Source organism: Rosa chinensis, chromosome 2, assembly GCF_002994745.2.
Source record: "Rosa chinensis cultivar Old Blush chromosome 2, RchiOBHm-V2, whole genome shotgun sequence".
Lineage (NCBI taxonomy): Eukaryota > Viridiplantae > Streptophyta > Magnoliopsida > Rosales > Rosaceae > Rosa > Rosa chinensis.
Window position 1 is genome coordinate 6,000,517 of NC_037089.1, and position 17,889 is coordinate 6,018,405.

General features: G+C 38.6%; 3 protein-coding genes across 4 annotated transcripts; 2 read left to right on the top strand and 1 right to left on the bottom strand.

The window, feature by feature from the left end:
- Positions 1 to 2,438: 2,438 nt before the first annotated feature.
- On the bottom strand, positions 2,439 to 3,641 carry LOC112186146 (tetratricopeptide repeat domain-containing protein PYG7, chloroplastic; the record flags this gene model as incomplete). The annotated part of the gene is made up of 2 exons (XM_024324497.2): positions 2,439 to 2,810; positions 3,507 to 3,641. Coding segments are annotated over 2 exons (345 nt in total), but the record flags the coding sequence as incomplete, so codon positions are not given.
- A 1,967-nt stretch (positions 3,642 to 5,608) lies between these two features.
- Positions 5,609 to 6,850, top strand: LOC112183542 (PHD finger protein MALE MEIOCYTE DEATH 1). Its single transcript, XM_024321926.1, has 2 exons — positions 5,609 to 5,718; positions 5,809 to 6,850. The coding sequence occupies exons 1-2, from the start codon at positions 5,609 to 5,611 to the stop codon at positions 6,848 to 6,850; spliced, it is 1,152 nt and encodes a 383-aa protein (XP_024177694.1).
- Positions 6,851 to 13,693: 6,843 nt separating this feature from the next.
- On the top strand, positions 13,694 to 15,658 carry LOC112183543 (probable F-box protein At1g44080). 2 transcript variants are annotated; one of them, XM_040515148.1, is made up of 2 exons: positions 13,694 to 13,834; positions 14,166 to 15,658. In XM_040515148.1, coding segments are annotated over exons 1-2 (1,272 nt in total). In that variant the 5' UTR covers positions 13,694 to 13,832; the 3' UTR covers positions 15,436 to 15,658. The 2 variants fall into 2 exon arrangements, with proteins under 2 accessions (XP_040371082.1, XP_024177695.1); XM_024321927.2 differs by having other exon boundaries at positions 13,720 to 13,755.
- The last annotated feature ends 2,231 nt before the right edge of the window (positions 15,659 to 17,889 follow it).

Here is a 17,889-nt window from a genome sequence, read left to right on the forward strand (position 1 = left end):
TTTATTTACATTCTGCTTTGTAATTTCATACCTCGAGTTCGGCCTTAGGTGCTTGAGATTCACAGATACCAGATCCGGTGCGTGACACAAATATGAGAGCCAAACTATACTCATTATGAATCATACTTAAAAGAAAAAAAAAAGAGCATAGAAGGAAGAGGTTTATCTTCATTGGGAGCCTAGAATGAAGAGCATAGAAGGAGGAGGTTTATATACATTCTGATTTGTAACCCTCACACCTCGCATTTGGCGTCTGGTGCTTAAAATCCACCGACACGGGGTCCGGGGCGTGACACAAATATGAGAGTCTAACTATACCTCATTATGTATCAAACTTGAAAAAAATAAAAAGAACCCTAAAATCCCAATTTCCAGATTTCCCAGTTCATCATTTCATCCCTCTTAAGCCTCCCAATCTACTCTTCCCGATTCTCAACCAAATTCCAATTCATCCCTCTTCAGCATCAATGAGTCATTGAGAGTCAGAGATGACGAGCTTCAATTAGTGATGGCAAAGCTGGAGAGGCAACGGGACAAGGTAGCGAGAGGTCGAGGACCTGGAGGGAGAGTTCGAACCGAAGATTATTTGTAGAAAACGCCCGAAAACATATATAGGTTTTTTTCAAAGAGCCAATCAGAGAGAAGGGTCGATTTCGGAAGAGAGTATTTAAAGCTCAAGAGTTGTCGGGCGTCTTTGTAAGCTGAAGAGGAAGAAGAAGAAGAAAGAATTGCAACCACTAATAGGAGGAGGCTTCAAATTCATATTCAATAGAAAGTAGCTCACCTAGAAGCTGAAGAGTCGAGATGGGTTTAGAGCCTTGACAATGGTGGCTCGGCGACCATGGCTGGCTTCTACTACTTGCTTTGATCTGTTTTTTTTTTTTTAGGTCTATTTAGGTTTGAAAACTCTAAAAAGCGGCCCAAAAAATTTCAGTCCGGGTTTCCTTCGATCCCGGTCTATGGATAACATAATTTGGACCCGCTCGACCCTGAGCTCAGCTATGGGCCCGTGGCTAGCTCTATCTATCTGTAAGACTGTAACTCACATCCACAGTCAGTGTTTCACTCTAAGAGCAACTCCAACAAAGGGTGCCAAATCCTATTTTATTACCAAAAAAAAAAGAAGCCAAACACATACCAAAGTTTTTATTTAAAAAGATATACCTGGCGTTTCAGATAAAATAAAAAATATAAAAAAGATATAAAAGGTAACCCAAATTTGATGGTGTCTTACGCCAACTTATAGCAGAGTTCCAAAATCCAATTCTGAAAGCTTTCTGAGCAAGCAAAATCCCTATTCCCCTATTTTCTACTTCACACCATCAAAGTTTCTAGCTTTCTTGACAATGTGGTATACTTTCAGAGGTGACCTTCTTGCACGAGGCTTTGGGCAGAAGATTGTTGTCTTCCTCAACAAGAACGCAGCCGTGACAGACTATGCGATTCGAGGCATGAAGACATGGCTGATGGAACTAGCAATTGGGGGTGCGACGATACCACTTTTCACCATTGAAGATGACGAAGGAGCTTGGCCAGACCCGTCTTGCAAACACTACAGAATTGCAAGTAAAGTTGTAATCTTGGAAACACCATCATGATATTATGCCAAAAAAGTGTGAAAGACTGTATCTTTAACCCTCATTTCCATCAAAATTGAGTTTTGAATTGGTGGCTTGCCTTTTCTGATATGGTTCCTTTGATTTAGTCTAGTGTTGTTGTATCTATTACCTTAGGCGTCTTTGTTTATTTTTGGGTGTTTTCAAAAATGTGTGTGTTTCTTGATTAACAAGTTTCTGAGACCAAAGCCCCTATGCAAATTCAGTAATGCACTGCTTTCTTGACGATGATGTACACGTTCACAGGGGAAAGAAAGATTGTGTAAAATTGTGAATGGCTTGGAAACTTAGGCTTAGTTTGGGATTGCTGTGCTGTGAGAAGAAGCACTTTCGAACTTCCTGTGAGAGGAAGCACTTCCGAACTTGCTGTGAGAAGAAGTATCTGAGGTGTTTGGTAAACTGTTTTTAAAAGTGCTGTGAGAACGAAAAGCAATCTCTAGGTGTTTGGTAAGTTATGAGGCAAAAGTGCTTTGGCTGGGTATAATTACAAAAATGGTCATGCATGTTATAATATGCTACTAAAATACATAATTTTGTTTTTTTTATTTTTTATTATGTAACCATACCAAATAAAAAACTTTCTCATGTATTATCCTTGTGCCCTTGCTTGGACCAAATAAGAGATTTACTTTAAACTCTTCAATATGCATATTATGTTTTACTATTACACAAAATAAGTCTAGAATATTTGGATTAATTTTCCAACCATAGTTCAATGTGAACCATTACACAAACTGGGCCTTACACCCAGTGATTATACAACAAAGAGTATTTACTTATGAATCAAGTTTTACAGATCAAATTACTCAGATGCTAGAAAATGCAAAATGGGACAATTTAGTCCGTAATCTGGACCATACAAAATCAATGATACCTCAACTATCACTAGCTATTTCAGATCATCAAGCCAATTTAAATAAGGTGTGGCTGACTTAGATCCTCACCAACTGTAGATCAGATAACACTTGATACATACCAATCAAATTATCTCTCATTTGTTTTAACGAGGACATCTATGTACAATTTCACTTGTTCCTTCAAAGCATCTCGCCGTGGTTGCGCCACTTTGTTGTTAGAATAAAAAAGAAGCACTTCTTCAAATGTATTCAGGGCGGACTTAAAGTCTTTCTTCTGTTCATATGCATCACCAAGCTTCCTATCACGGACACAACTGACCCCAAGGGCATTGTAAACCTATTCATACATATGAAAGGTGGACAATAATATCAGCATAAACCATACTTCACAACATGATGTAAATAAAGGAAATACAATCTTGTTCAAATGATGTTCTTAATTTTTTTCCCCCATCTTTCCCTCGATGGTTTGCCTTAATGAACTTAAAGAACAGGGTGGAAAGTGATTAAAGGTCAAAACTTAAACCATTGCTACACAGACTACCAAATCATGAGAACATTTATTTATATGGAGTTGGTGCTCTTTTGAAAGCATTTACATATACAAAATGCACTACGCACGAGTTACATTGACAATTTAGCGGCGATGGAAACCATTAGCAGATGCAATGGAATGAGTACCAAGTATGCATGTGCAATCGCAGGTTTTATGAGCTTCAGAGTTGGAAACACGAAAACAAATAAAAATAAAAATATAATACTACAACCAAGTAGGGGTATACACAAATGACTAGATGAACAAATTTCTCCAATTGATATTTCTTTTTTCCTTCAGTAGCTAACTGCTATGTCATAAAATGTTCAATCAATAGATTGAATAGAACGGCATACAAAAACTGTCAAATAGGCACAACTAGGTCAATAAAACAATTGCACGCCACAAATGATAATCTTTGTTTGTTGGATCCTGTAGAATGTGTTTACTTGAAGATAAAGTGAGAACTGTGTATTTAACACTGAAAATTTATCACACCTGAGCAAGATCTTGGTCATCCCCATCCCATTTCTCAATTGCCTGAACCAAGTACTTAGTAGCAGCTGGATAAATTTTTCTCCTCAGCATCACTACTCCAAGTTCAAAAAGCTCCGTTGCACTAGCATCGCCACTTCATACCTGCTCCTGATATTCAGAAACAAAACAAAATACAAAAAAGGCCACATCTTCAAACACATATTTTTCATATGCAGCGAGACAATAATAGGCATGTAATTGCAGCAAGTCTTAGGCTTGTAATTTCTTAGCAACCAACAAGAATAACAACACAATAGAATGGTTTCTATGTCCATTGTATGCAATGTCTGCCATTTGTCATACCCAAGCACAATTGCAGGCTTGCAGTATAGTAGCCAAATAAGTTTTATGAAAACAAAAGAAAAAGCTTGGAGACGTGATATCTCCTTTTAACTAGTTACTCTCCTATCGTCTCTATCCTTCTTCATTTACTCTTATAGATTTCTTTGCATCTACACTTTGAACATACATGTACCTTACTAAACACACCAAAAACCTGACACCCAACTGTGTAACTGATTATGACAGAATATATTATACAATATAAATACCAAGAACTCAAGAAGTATGGGATTGCTCTATGTTAGAACAGAATATGAGGACAAACTCATAATAGTTAATTCTCAACCCATCTTTATTAAAATAAATAGGGACAAATTGATAATGACAGAAATTATACAAGCAATTGGAAAACACACACAGCTCCAAGAGCCATTTGCCGTCCCCAGTTTGCAATGGTCAGTCAATAGCCATACAAACTTTTCAGAAGTAATAGACATAAACATGAAACTGATTTGAGAGCAATCACACTAATGAGAATGACGATTTTTGAGAGATAATAGTATACCCAACAAAAGTGAAAGGAAAAAGAGATCATGTAGATGGGCAGAGAAGAACGCATTGAAGAACCTATGCAGGTAATTATGCAAAAATTCCAATAAACACCAAAACTTCAAAAGAAAATTGTCAAATAAAAATTGCAAATACATAGAATTAAACGCATTGCCCAACCACCTTTCTATCTAAATCCGCCCCCTGAACTAGAATAATCACCATCTGGCTCATCTTGTTTATCGTTGCTTGAAACTTGGATTTGGGGGATGAGGGGTGTGTCCGTGATGACATGGCGATTCAAGAAAAGACTAAAACTTTGGGATCAGATTGAGATATGGAGTCATTAGAATCCATGTCAAATCTCGAACAAAATTGCCCCTTTTCAGTGAGATAGAAGAATCCGTGTGACAGAGAGAACGAAACAATGTCGAAGCTCCGAGATGGGAATAAAGGACTTTCTAATGTAAATTTTAAAAAAGCAAGAGGACAGTTGAGGTAGTTCATTAATTTTCATTAAAGCCTCCGCATCCAGACTTGATTCCCGCAAAAGCGGAAACTAAAAGCTACAAATTGTAGCTTCCTGATTTCTGCGTTTCAGAGAAGTGCTTCGGCCAAAAGCTACTCTCAGAATGGTTTACCAAACAGCCCAGGTAACTTTGAAAAGCGCTTTTGGATGTAGAAGCAGTTTCAAAAGCTGTCCCAAACTAAGCCTTACTCATGTATCCAATTAACGTGAAAGAATATATAATAGTCTGTTGGTACAATTATACTTAATTGCAATGAAACTCTTAAGAGATAAGAGATAACTATACTAGAGATTTAGAGTTAACTATACTAGCATCTAATATCTACAACAAACTATAATTATCTACATAAACAGATTGATAGAGACGTGAGGGAGATACAGAGATAGACTCGTGCTAACAGATTGAAAGACTGTACCTTTAAATCCAATCACCAAAAATAATGCATTTTGAATTGCTGGCTTGTTTGCTCTGATTTGTGGTTTGGCAGGTTCTTTTTTTTTAGGCTGCTGCTATATCCTAGCCTATTATGATTTTCATGTTTGGTTATTTGTTGGGTTTGAACTTGCAGACTGCGAAAGCATTCATGTTTCAAAGAAACGGTTTCATATGTTAGTTCCAGTTGAGAAAGTGTGGAATTAATGCCTTAATGAAAGTGTTTTCGATAACCCACAAGGAAATTCCTTGCTGTATGTCGTGATACACATGAATGCCTATGCCCATTTGCTTTGGATTCAAAGAAGTTCTTCTGGTGTGATGTCTAGCAGTAACCTCATGGACATATGGGACTGTCTATGTAAAAATCTCGAAATAAGGTATTGAATTTTTCATATTCATATTAATGTTGTTGTAAAAATAACTTGTATTGGTGCGGAATTTAAAGTAATTGATTGCATGATCTGCAGGGATGTTACGTTGGAAGATGTTGCCAAGAAAGGGAATGTTGATCTTCGCTTGCTCTGTGGGGTGGCTTACGGAAGATCCTGGTTCGGTAGGTGGGGATACAAATTTTGGAGAGGGAGTTATGGAGTAGATGAAGTGAAGTATGAGATTGCCCTAGCTTGTCTCTGTAACCTTGACATTTCTCAGGTTGTTGAAGTGTTTCGCAAGGTGGAGGATCAATATGCTCTAGTTCATCGTCTAAAGAGAATACTTGAATGTTACGAAAGTCTCAGTCCTTCCCCATTCAAGACTTTAAGTGACTTGCTTACGTTCATGCTGACTTATCCTGCCAAATCAATGATGGCAAAAGAGGCACATACCATTGCTAGTATACCCCGCAAAAGTTGGACTAGGGACCAAATAAAGGAGGCGTTAATGGTACTGATCAACATACTGGATAAGAGAGGCCCTATAAGAGGGGAGGACCTCAGTGAGGCAGCTAGCTCCGAAGTGAGTACAAGTGAGCTACTGGACTATGCAATTTCAACAATGAAGAATCTGAAGTGTGCGAGGCACCAAATTGTAGCTTGCAAGGAGAATCCAATCTCAAATCTGATGGAGTATGGACTGGAGACTCTTCCTCTCCTAACAACTGAGCCCCTTGATGTTCACGGTGATGCAGTTTTTGTATATGAAACTGTTGTTCTACAATACCCCGAAGTCGGCAGTGAATATTCAATGGTGAAGTTGTGTGTAGACACCATGTTAAAATACAATTACCTTATGAAGGGAACTGAACCATGTTGCAAAGGCTCTGGTAAAAAGGTGGAGTGCAAGTGTGGCATGTCTAAAGATGATGGAGAAAGATTCTTGAAATGCAACTTGTGTGAGGTCTATGAGTACTTGAAGTGCAGTGGGATGGATAAAACTGACACCGAGGCATATGTGCATATCTGTGATTGCTGCCTTACAGAACAGAAGGAAAAGCAGCTTGTTGCGGAAGCAAAGGAGAAGAGCAAGGCAGAGCTAGACATTATTGGAGAAGATGAAGTCAGGCAAACCTAAGATGAGATAAATGCATGCAGCTGCCTTGTGATTTTGCTTTACTTCTATTTGCTGTGTTGGAAGTGGTAGTGTAGATAACTCACCACAGATAGAAAGTGTGGCTTTTAAGTGTAATGGTAAGGAAAGCAGCAGCTTTACCTTATTGCTTTACATTTTTTTGTTTTGCTCAAGCTGTAAGTGATATTGTAGAGAATTCAGAACAGTCGGACATTTGTTCGTTTTGCTCAAAGCCTGTAAGTGATATTGTAGAGAACTCAGAACAGACGGAGTGTAGATTTGCGGCAAATAGACAATAAAACAATTGATCTTTTTGTTGATGTCTTTCATCTTTACCTGCCTTTGTGATATGATGATGTCTGATTTGTGTGGATTGAAGTATGTTACTCCAAGTTGTAGTTCACCTTCAGACAGTAGACTATAGTAGAGTGTGGACTAAAGCAGGGATTTGGCAATGAGAGATGTGATAATTAGGTAAAAGGGTTTTCTCTTCACTCGCTAAAATGAGCTTCAAATCAGGTATACCTGTGGTGATGGTGTATTCTCAATTAGAACAAGTCCCATGGTAATTTTGAGATTGTTCGAAATTGTTCTGTTTTTTTTGTTTTTTGTTTTTTGTTTTTGTTTTTGTTTTTGTTTTTGTTTTTTTTTTTTTTTAATTTTTTGTGTTTGATTTATGAAATTCTGTGATTCTGATTGGTTTTTGTTTGGTTCTCAATCAAACTTCTGTAACTTTGAAACATATCCGAGGGAATTTGGTTGCGTGGTTCTGCATGATTCAGATGCTTTTATGTTTTGATGTGTGGATCTATTCATTCATATGTGCTTGCTCTATTAATTTCTTATGTCTATGTCTTAAGTTTGGATCATAGAGATGACTATTCGAAATTGACTAGTCTACAGTGGCAGATCACACAGTTCGAGATGGAAGCTTTCTTTTGCTTCTTTATTTAGCCTCTGTTAGCTTATTCTGCTAAAAGTGCTTGATTTGCCTTCAGAAAATCTGTGTTAGATATTATGGTATAGGTGATATGTGGGCTGAGTTTCAAATAAATTTATAGCTTAGTAAATACAGAACATTAATTGGAATCACTGATACTGTGGTATTTATGCAGTGGAGGGCTTTCCACGAAAAGTCTACAAAGTTTATGGTGCCCTGTTAGTAGAGTAGTTTCACCTTACGTCCTCAGTTTTGCTCGTCCTTCCAAACAACTGAAAATACAAATCAGACTCGATATCTTTAAGATGGAATGTTTGCTGTTACTGTTCTTGGGTAATATTAGCAGTCTGGATAACCTTGTTGAAGATCTTGTTTCATTTATTTGGTTATTATCCTAAGCTAATGTTTATATAGTTCTTTTTAGTCTGTCCCAATTATTCTGTTTCTAGCAGTTTAGATAAAAAGTCTGATGCAAAATCTGAAAAAATTTATTGTTACCAAAAATGCTTTGGTCCCTGGCTATATTGTGAAGGGCTTGTTAAATTGACTCTGATGTTGTGATCTGAGCTGGTTGGTGTGTCTTGTGTCTTGTTTCTTTCTTCTTTTTCTCCCTCCTATGTTTCTCTAAATGGTTCTCTTCATTTAGAAGGTCCTGAAGTTCGACAACATTTGTTATATAGGAAAGGTACTTTTAACTATTTGATCAAAATTCTTCTCCTTTTTTCTTTTAACAGGAAGTAGCTTACCAGGGTCAGATGGATCTTGAGACAGAGAACAGAATTGACAGGACCCTTCCCCAAATTTCACCCTGAAATTCGAGGTGGACCTGCGGGACCCACTTTTAAAGAAGGTTTACCAAAAATTTCGGCATAACCTCCCCTAAAAGTGGACAACCCAAAACCTGTGGAGAGTAACTTTCACTTCTAATAGACCAATCACAAACTCCTTGAGCCACCTTGCTCCCAAAATCCAATCTATCTCATAAACGAAAAGCAAACACAAAACTTTCCCAATAATTAAAGTCTAACAACACTCTAATATCCAGATACAACAATTTGTCCAAGATAGGTCAAAAGCCCCAAAATAATATTTACTACAAGTTTGGGTCACAATTCCCATAGTAATCAGAGCAATTCTAGGAACATAAATTAACATAGTGCAGTAGGTTAAACAGGTAACCTACGGGATGTGATGACGGAAGCGGATGCGGTCACTATGACTCACTCCAAGACGCCGAGCAGCAATACTGTAATCTGGGCATTTGAAACCAAAGGGCCCAGGGGGAAAATATTTAAAAACGTTAGCGTGAGTGGACAAAAATAAATGTTTGTAAAATGAAAGAAATAGAGTTTATACTTTCCCACATTTATTTCCTTTAAAAAACCCGATGCATGCAAAAGTTAAAGAAACAAAACAACTATAATTCAACCCAAGAAAACCGACTAGCCCCGCTAGTCACAACCATCAAGTAAAAAGGATTGAAACTCCGTTACTCAAGAAAATAAGACCAGCCCCGCTGGTTAAAAGAATCGGACTAGACCCCGCTAGCCCAGAAATAATATAATGAGTAAGGGAAGATGATAGCCATACGAATAAGCCACTCAGGCTCGGGTGATAGCCTCACAGGCTAAAGTACTCCCATATACTCCCGTTATATACCCACACGCCACTATGTGTAGCGATTAGGATACTGGGCTTCAGCATTACTGTCACAAAGACAGTAACCAGCGCCACAAAGGCGGACGGGCTTCGGTGATCCCATCACCTCGCCACAAAGGCGGAAGATCAATGCTAGCAATGATAATAGTCACCCACAGTATGGCAAAAGGGCAATCCAATAACCACATAAATCCATAAATACATAAGACTTCCCCAACTCTCGCAAATGCATTTCCAACGACGTGTCCCACACGCCAAGATAAATCAACGGCGTGTCCCACACGCCAAGATAATCTCAAGTTCAAAATAATTAGGAGAGAAATAATAATAAAACATAATCTCCGTAAGTTGAAATAAAACCAAATCCAAAATCATCATCAAGGCATTCTCAATGCCAAAACCGAAAGTCGATAAATAATTAAGAAATATAACTCTATCTAAATCCCATTTCGAAAATTCTTTCAGAAATCTCAGAATCAACGAAAGAGAATATAAATCATTCCGGAAACACCTCGGAAATTGTATTATTGAAAAACAACCAATAACCATGTTATCCAAATCGAGCATAGAAAATAATAACTCGAAATCATGCTAGAAGCATTCACCAAATAAAAATATGATAATCCGAAATTAATATCATATGCTCGATAAACGTCTGTTAATTGATAAAGCATTAATTAGGTAAAGTAAATGCATGCATCGTTTCTTAAAAATAAAGGTCTACTTACAGTATGTGGTCAATCCTGACGTCGCTCGGTATTTTCCTCGTATGGAGACTCCTCTCGTCCTGTACGAATAGCACTCGTAAAAATATATTTACAGGACGGAAATTAACTTTACGATAATTAGAAATTGAAATTCAAAACGTCCCCCTTCAAAATCCAACTTCTCAATTCACATCGAATCCATCTGTAATTCTCCAATAATATTCATTCATCGATATATAAATTCTAGAGTAAATTCGAAAGAAATTCGGCGATCGAATTCACGTAAATCGATAATTAACCATTTATACTCAATTCATAATTCCTCCAATTTCCACCAAACTTCATGTATAAAATTCTACAATCATTATAGGATTTTTAGAGCCAAAACAGTAATTAAAACTCAGCTCTACGCGCCACCACGCGCCACCCACAGTGGCCGCGCGTGGGGCCCACGCGCCGGTGACCACTACCTCTGATGGCCACCAATTTCCGGCCACAGCAACATCACAACATACCCAATAATTTTCTCAACTACAACACATTCCAATTTTACCTTTAAACGCTCGAAAATGGCTGGTGAAGAAAAACCCAGAAATTTCAAACCCTAGGTTTGAAATTTCCTTCAATTCGTCCTCCACACGGTAAATTGGAGCTAGAAACTTGAGGGCAAACGATCACCGGCTCGAGGCGCCCCTATTAGACTAGGTTTGGCGGTCGGAGATGGCCGGAAATGAAGGAATTGCCGGAAGAAGCCAAACTGCAGCTGTAATGGTTCTTGCTTCGATTTGAGGTTTCTCGGCCAAATCGTTGAAATCCAAGGGCACCAGCGTGGGAAGGGAGAAGAGGCGACCTTGTGGTGGCCGGTTGTCCACCGATTGATGGCCGGACGGCGGAGAATTTAGGGGAAGAAGAAACCGGCGAAAATGAGGGAGGAAGAGATCGGGAGAGAGCAAAGGGAGAGTTACCGTGGGTTTTCGAAAATGGAAACCTACAGTGGTAACTTTCCATATATATATTTTTATAACCATGAACAGTAACTTCCATATTTTAAGCTATAACTTTCACATACGAACTCCGATTTAAGTGTACCACATGTCCACGGACTAGGTTTAACGTTCCCTACAACTTCCGTGAACAAAAATTTCTCAAATTTTGACCCGAACAAAAAGTCAACTTCTAGCCCCCCTTAAAAGGTAAAACATATAGTAATTCACTTGGTCACAGTAAAAGGGTAAATTAGATAAGGGGCGTAACAAGAATAGCTGCGATTCTTATGAGAGAAGAAGCAGACTTGCAGCGCCAAGCTGAGAAGGAAGGTGTTCATGCTTATCTTCAACAACCTAAAACAAGATTTAGGCCATATTCACAGTTCCTTAGTGCTACTGTTCTGATAGTTCAGATCAAGTTCAGTTCTCTTTCAGATAAATTTTAATGCCCTTTTGTTTGTTTAGCAAATAAAGCTGTGGAGGTGTATTTTTCACTTCAAACAAGTCCCATGGTAGAACATGCTGGGAGAAGAGAGCAAGATGATTGGACCAGGGGATTTTGATCATGAGGTAACTCAAGGCTCATGTTATTAGGTGTTTGGTGTACAAAATGTGTCACATTTTTCTTTCCTCATGTAAGCAGGGGAGGTGAAATCCTTTTCTTACCTCTTTATTCATTTTGTTCCTTGCCTAGTTAAACATGTCAAAATGGAATCTTCTATTCCCAAACAAGGATCGTATGAGAAAAGAATAAAAAAATTTCTCATGTTGAGTTTCTGAGAAAAAAATAAAAGATGAGTTTATAAACAAAAAAGACGTTTTCAAAACTGAATTAACAATCTTGTTCCTAATTTTAACGAATAATTCATTAGAGCATCTTTTTTTTTTTTTTTTTAAATACCTTAGTCCACCCCACCCTTACATATGTCAATGAGAATCGAACCCATGACCTTTACAATGTTGGAATTATAATTTACCAACAGATCACAACTCACCAACCATTAGAGCATCTTTAACAATACTAGCTATTGCCTAGTCAAATTTTAGTTTTAGTTTTTTTTTAGTAATCTGTCAACTCATTTATAAATCAGCGAAATTACATGTAACAATCTATAACAGTAGAGTTGTCAAAAAGAGTCGTTACTTAAACAAGTCAACTTTTTTAGCTGAATAATTAAACTCATTCAACTACCCTACACTAGCTATGACAAAAACTCATGTCACCAAAAAAAAATTCAAAATTGAGAACCTACAAATTTCTCCCCCAAAAGAGGAGAAATTTTAACAAAAACTAAATAAAAGAGAAAAACTTGAGCCCAAGCCCAGTCCAAATGGATCTAGGCCCAGGTACGCACAGACTAGCCCCTTAACCCAATAAACTATCACCAATCTTTCACACACCACCGCAATCTTGCCATTAGTCAAGAATGCACCACGCACCCAGCGCAGTGCCACAGATCACTGCCACCAGAAACACTCAATGAGAACACCAAAATCTATCCCATTCGCCAATCGCCCCCGATCTAAGCAACGACCATCTCCCGCAATCCCATGGAACCAGACCTGAAGCCCAGAAAAACTGGGCAAAGCACTAGAGTGCGCACAGACCCATCCAATGGCAGATGAAATCTGACCTCCGACTTTGATCCCAACCGGAAGAGAAGTAGGCTTAGGTCTAGATGCATGTTTTCCCATCAACAAGAGTAGAAGAGAATAAATCGAGACTCCAACCTAACGGCTACGTTTCCAAACCCTAGCAGACTATGTGTTAAATTTTAACTAAACATACTCTCCAAAATAGTTGAGGAGTTGAGCGCTAAAGAATCTGCTAAAATGCTCTAACAAAATCATAGATTAAGTACTGATAAGTTTGGTACTTAAGGTTTAAAGATGTGTAGTTGTTCCAACCAAAAGAATAATGTTACTTGTTCTTCGAAACTAGACATTATTCTTTTGGTTGAAAAACTAGACATCTTTAAACCTATACTTTTATAGTCAAATGTTTGTGACATAGAGTGGGTGAGTGAGACGATGCAAAAAAATTTAAAAAAAAATTAATTTTCTTTCAATAGTTTAGATTTTTCTCTTTTATTCCACAAACATAAAAAAGTAGGAAATAAATGATGGATCACCTGACTTTTGAGCTTGAAAATGTCAGAATTGCACAAAAGTAGAAGTGTAATAAGTAAATGCAGAAAATAACCACCACATGTGGTCGAGTTGGTAAGAGGCTCCATGTGTGGAACCCCTTACAATTGGGTTTGAATCCCGCCGACGGGGATTGAAGTTAAATCTCAATCTATTCTTGGTGGCCAGGGAGAGGAAGCATTCTGACATGATCCCGACACGGATTAGTCTCACCTATTTAAGGAACCGTGTGATTTCAATAAAAAAAAAAATTAAAAAAAAAAGTAAATGCAGAAAATATTTTGGTAAAAGGGTAGTCCACAAGAAACCGGCCCACTGTGTCATTGGGCTGGGGACCCAAAAACAGCCCAAAACATGGAATCTATGTAGAACGAACGCCGACCGGACTGGAAGTGAATGTTGGAAAAAGGGACGGAGAGAGCATCATAGGAGACCAGATCTCCGATTACCCAGAAGAAGAAGAAGCGCGTATTTAATTTCTTATTCTGTGAGATTGTGACGATTTTATGTTTCCACCAATTTTGGCCTCCATGACATGTTCTTAGATGTAAATTTGTTTTCTCAAGGATGTAATGCGATATGCAATAACCAGTCATTCTCAAGGATGTAATGTGAATTTGTTTGTTTGTTTATATATGGTCAGTAGTATCTATCAGGGCTTATTTTATGGATTTTGAAAGGCATCTTGGATATGTGATCTTTGATGCATTTACGTCCTTCATACTAAATTCAATCCTCCTCCTTGTGAGATTCATTCTGATATCCTTTTCTTTTGGGATTTTAATTGCCTTTCAATTCCCCTGTTATTTCTACCCTTGTTATTTGTTTCTTTGCATTCTGTTTTCGTAATTGACGGGGCTCCATCTGTCATGTTGTAGGAACATGGCTGCTACCTTCCGCAAACAACTATTGGCAGACTGGTCTAGTCTTCCTCATGTCATTCTCTCAAATATTCTGGATAAGTTGTTGGAACCAACTGACCATGTTCGTTTTGCTGCCGTTTGCAAGGAATGGCATGCTCTCGCAACAGACTATAACCACACGACCCAGCGTTGTTTTAAGGTGCATCCCATGCTTATGATCCCTTCAGAATCCCAAGGAAAGCGAAAACTATACAGCATCTCTGAGCAAAAAGTCTACAACAACTTTGAGTTACCACAAGCTTGTAATAGCACTAAGAGGTGTTGTGGCTCGAGCAATGCTCCTGGTTGGTTGGTCGCAGTAGATCTACTAGGCGAACATCAACTCAGTACAACTCTAGTGAACGTGTTCAAAAGAGAAGTGACGCCCATTCGTCTACCTCCATTGTATTTCAATGCTGAGAGTCATTGGTTCATGGTTTTCTCCCCAAAGGTTATCTTATCCGCTGATCCAATTGCGAATCCAGACAATTATGTGGTTGTGGCAGTTTATGATAGGGTTTCAAGGATCGCTTTCATAAAAGGAGGACAAACAATCTGGACTTACCTTGAGGTCTACTCCTTCTTTACTGATGCTATATTTTATAAAAGAAAAGTCTATGCGGTCGGACAATGGGGACGGATTAAATCGTTTGATGTTAATAGCAAGCCAGTAGAAGAAAGCTTACTTGCACATGGACGATATCGGTTTTCATGTCATGCGCATAAGGGGTATCTTGTGGAAACAACTAAAGGAGACTTGTTGCATGTTCGAAGATTTTTGAAACAGAAGGATGTACCACGACATTACTATTTCCATTATGAGCATAATGAGTTCTGGACCGAAAGCTTCAAGGTTTACAAGGTGGTGTTTGATGAGAGGGACGAATCCATTGTGGAGCAGGTTGAGTTAAAGAGTATTGGAGATGAGGCTTTGTTTGTTGGTGACAATCACTCGATGTGTGTTTTGGCTTCAAACTTTCCTGGGTGCCAACCAAATTCCATATACTACACGGATGACTTGATAGAACTTGGAGAAGTGCGATTAGTTGATGATGGATCAATTAATATGGATGACATCTTCAGTTTAATCAAACTAAAGGATGAAACCATCTCTAATGGACCAAGTGATATGGGCATCTTCAATTTAGAGGATGGAAGCATTACGCAACATTATTCTCTAAATCCTTGGCACAGAAACATCCCACCTGCTATCTGGATCATGCCGTTGTTTAATGGACTCGGCTAATTTCCAGTTCATTTCACAATCTGGAGCCATGGTGTATCTTCTCATTCTGTTGTAACTTTCTATATTATTCATGTACAGGATTAGAGTTGCCCACTAGTGATTAGCATGCATGAAATCATGAATACACTCGTTATATGAGGTGTTAATAGAAAATACAAAACTTCATTTGATTAGGTGCTGCAGGTGTGGATTTTACTTGATGAAATCGATTAGTTTAAAGACCGAGTACTTTTTTTTTTTTTCTCTTTTCTGTCTAGCACTTCATAGATGAACATGCTAGCAGTAAGCTTGGATTTGAACTTTGTTTTAGTTCTCGCTGGAATATCTAATTTATACCAAGAACGTTAAAATAGATTTCTAAAAGGTTTGTTTCATACTTTGGTCGTTGGTTTCTCCTCTTCTAGTTTTATTTCAATCATTTTCATTGATCCAACAGTCAACGACTGCAGTTTTAGAGAAACAAGATTTTCAAAAAATTTCAACGAAACAAGTTATCACTTAGACAAGGAAACTGTAATTACTTTTCCTATTCCCTTTTGGACTTGGCACAAACCTATTGGATTCCCAATGGTAATAGGATTAGGTTTAGAATCCCGTATATAAACGGAGTGCGGTAGTACTATACCAATTAAACAGAGAAGGAAAACAAAATCTGGGAGTTTGTGAGAAACTAGTCTCAACAGAAACAGCCAAACAATGAGACCAGGATCGGGTGATGCGACCCAACCGGCCAAGCCCCGGTGGGCAGATATCGATGAGGAGGACGTACAGGTGGATTTGGACCTCCTCCTTCTGCCGCCAAAGCAGGTGATGATTGGCCCCGACGAGAAGGGGATGAAGAAGGTGATAAGGTTTGTAAGACTTGTGGTAAGAAAGGTGACCACTGGACTGCAAAGTGCCCATACGAAGATCTTGCCCCGCAGAGTTCCGGAGATATTAGCACATCCGAGGCAGCCACAACTAGCAAGACGACTGGTACATACGTTCCTCCGGGTTTGAGAGAAGGAGTGAAGAGGGCTCTGAGGAATGATGAGAATTCAGTTCGGGTGAGCAACCTTTCGGAGGATACCCGGGACCCCGATTTGCATGAACTTTTTAGTCCTTTTGGTGCCATTACTGCCATAGGCCGTGCTCATGTTGTTCTTGAGAGAGACACCCAAGTTAGCAGAGGATTTGGTTTTGTTAACTTTCTCAACAAGGAACACGGCCAAAAATCCATAGACAAACTCAATGGGTATGGTTATGACAATCTCATCCTCCGGGTAGAATGGGCCACGCCTAGGCCCAGGCCCTAGCCCAATTGAACGCTTGCTTGAAATCTCGTGCTGTTCTTTTCATCCTGTTCTCATCAGATTTTTATTATGGGGCCGTGACCACTTACCCAGAAAAGGCCCAACATGAACCCAAACACCCCACTTAGAGTTTTTTACTCCCATTTACCCAAACCAACAGCGGAATGACGATTTTGCCACTACCCACGACTAGGCCTCATCATGGGCCGGGTTAGGGCCAGCCCTACCCTAAAATTTAGGGCTTAGGGTAGGGCCGGCCGGGCTTTGACTAAGTCAACAGAACTTAGGGCCGGGTCGAGGCCTCAAAATGCAAACCCTTACCCGCCCTTCAGGCCCATTCTGCAAGGGCCAAAAGGGCCGAGCCGGGCCAGCCTTTTTAAATAGGGTCGGGCCGAGCTTTTGTCTAACTCACATAAAATCAAATATTGCTAGCTATAAAAAAAAATAATAATAAAAAAAAAAAATACATCCCTGAATACTTTGATAATTTAGAACCTGAGTTGATACAAATAATTACAAATCCCACATACACTCAAGTCTCAAACTCACATCTCACTGATTAATTACAATGAGGTACTAAGCCACTAAGGCTACAAAAACTACAAAAACTGATTTGATACAAGAACTGATCAAGTCCTCATCAATTCCCAAAAATGTTGTAATGTTTGATACAAAAATCGTATCAATTCCCAAAAAGTTGCTAAGGTTTGCTGTTTGCACAATCAAGTCTTCACCAAACATAGAAACCTGCACAAAAACATATAAATAATTTAGAAACTGGACACATATTTCAATTCACTTCACACAAACAAAACATACCAACTGGACACAATACATATTTGGTGATTTAACAGACTGAAAATAAAGCACAACAGTCACTCCTTTCTAAAAAACAGAATTTTCAGACGAACAAAACAAACCAGATCCGCAAAACATAAACAAAACAAACCGGATCTGCAAAACATAGTCACACACCATTTCTTAATCTAAAGCACAGCAGTCACTCCTTTCTAAAAAACAGAATTTTCAGACAAACAAAACAAACCAGATCCGCAAAACATAAACAAAACAAACCAGATCTGCAAAACATAGCCACACACCATTTCTTAATCTAAAGCACAGCAATCACACCTTTCTAAACAAAACAAATGAGAGATTACCT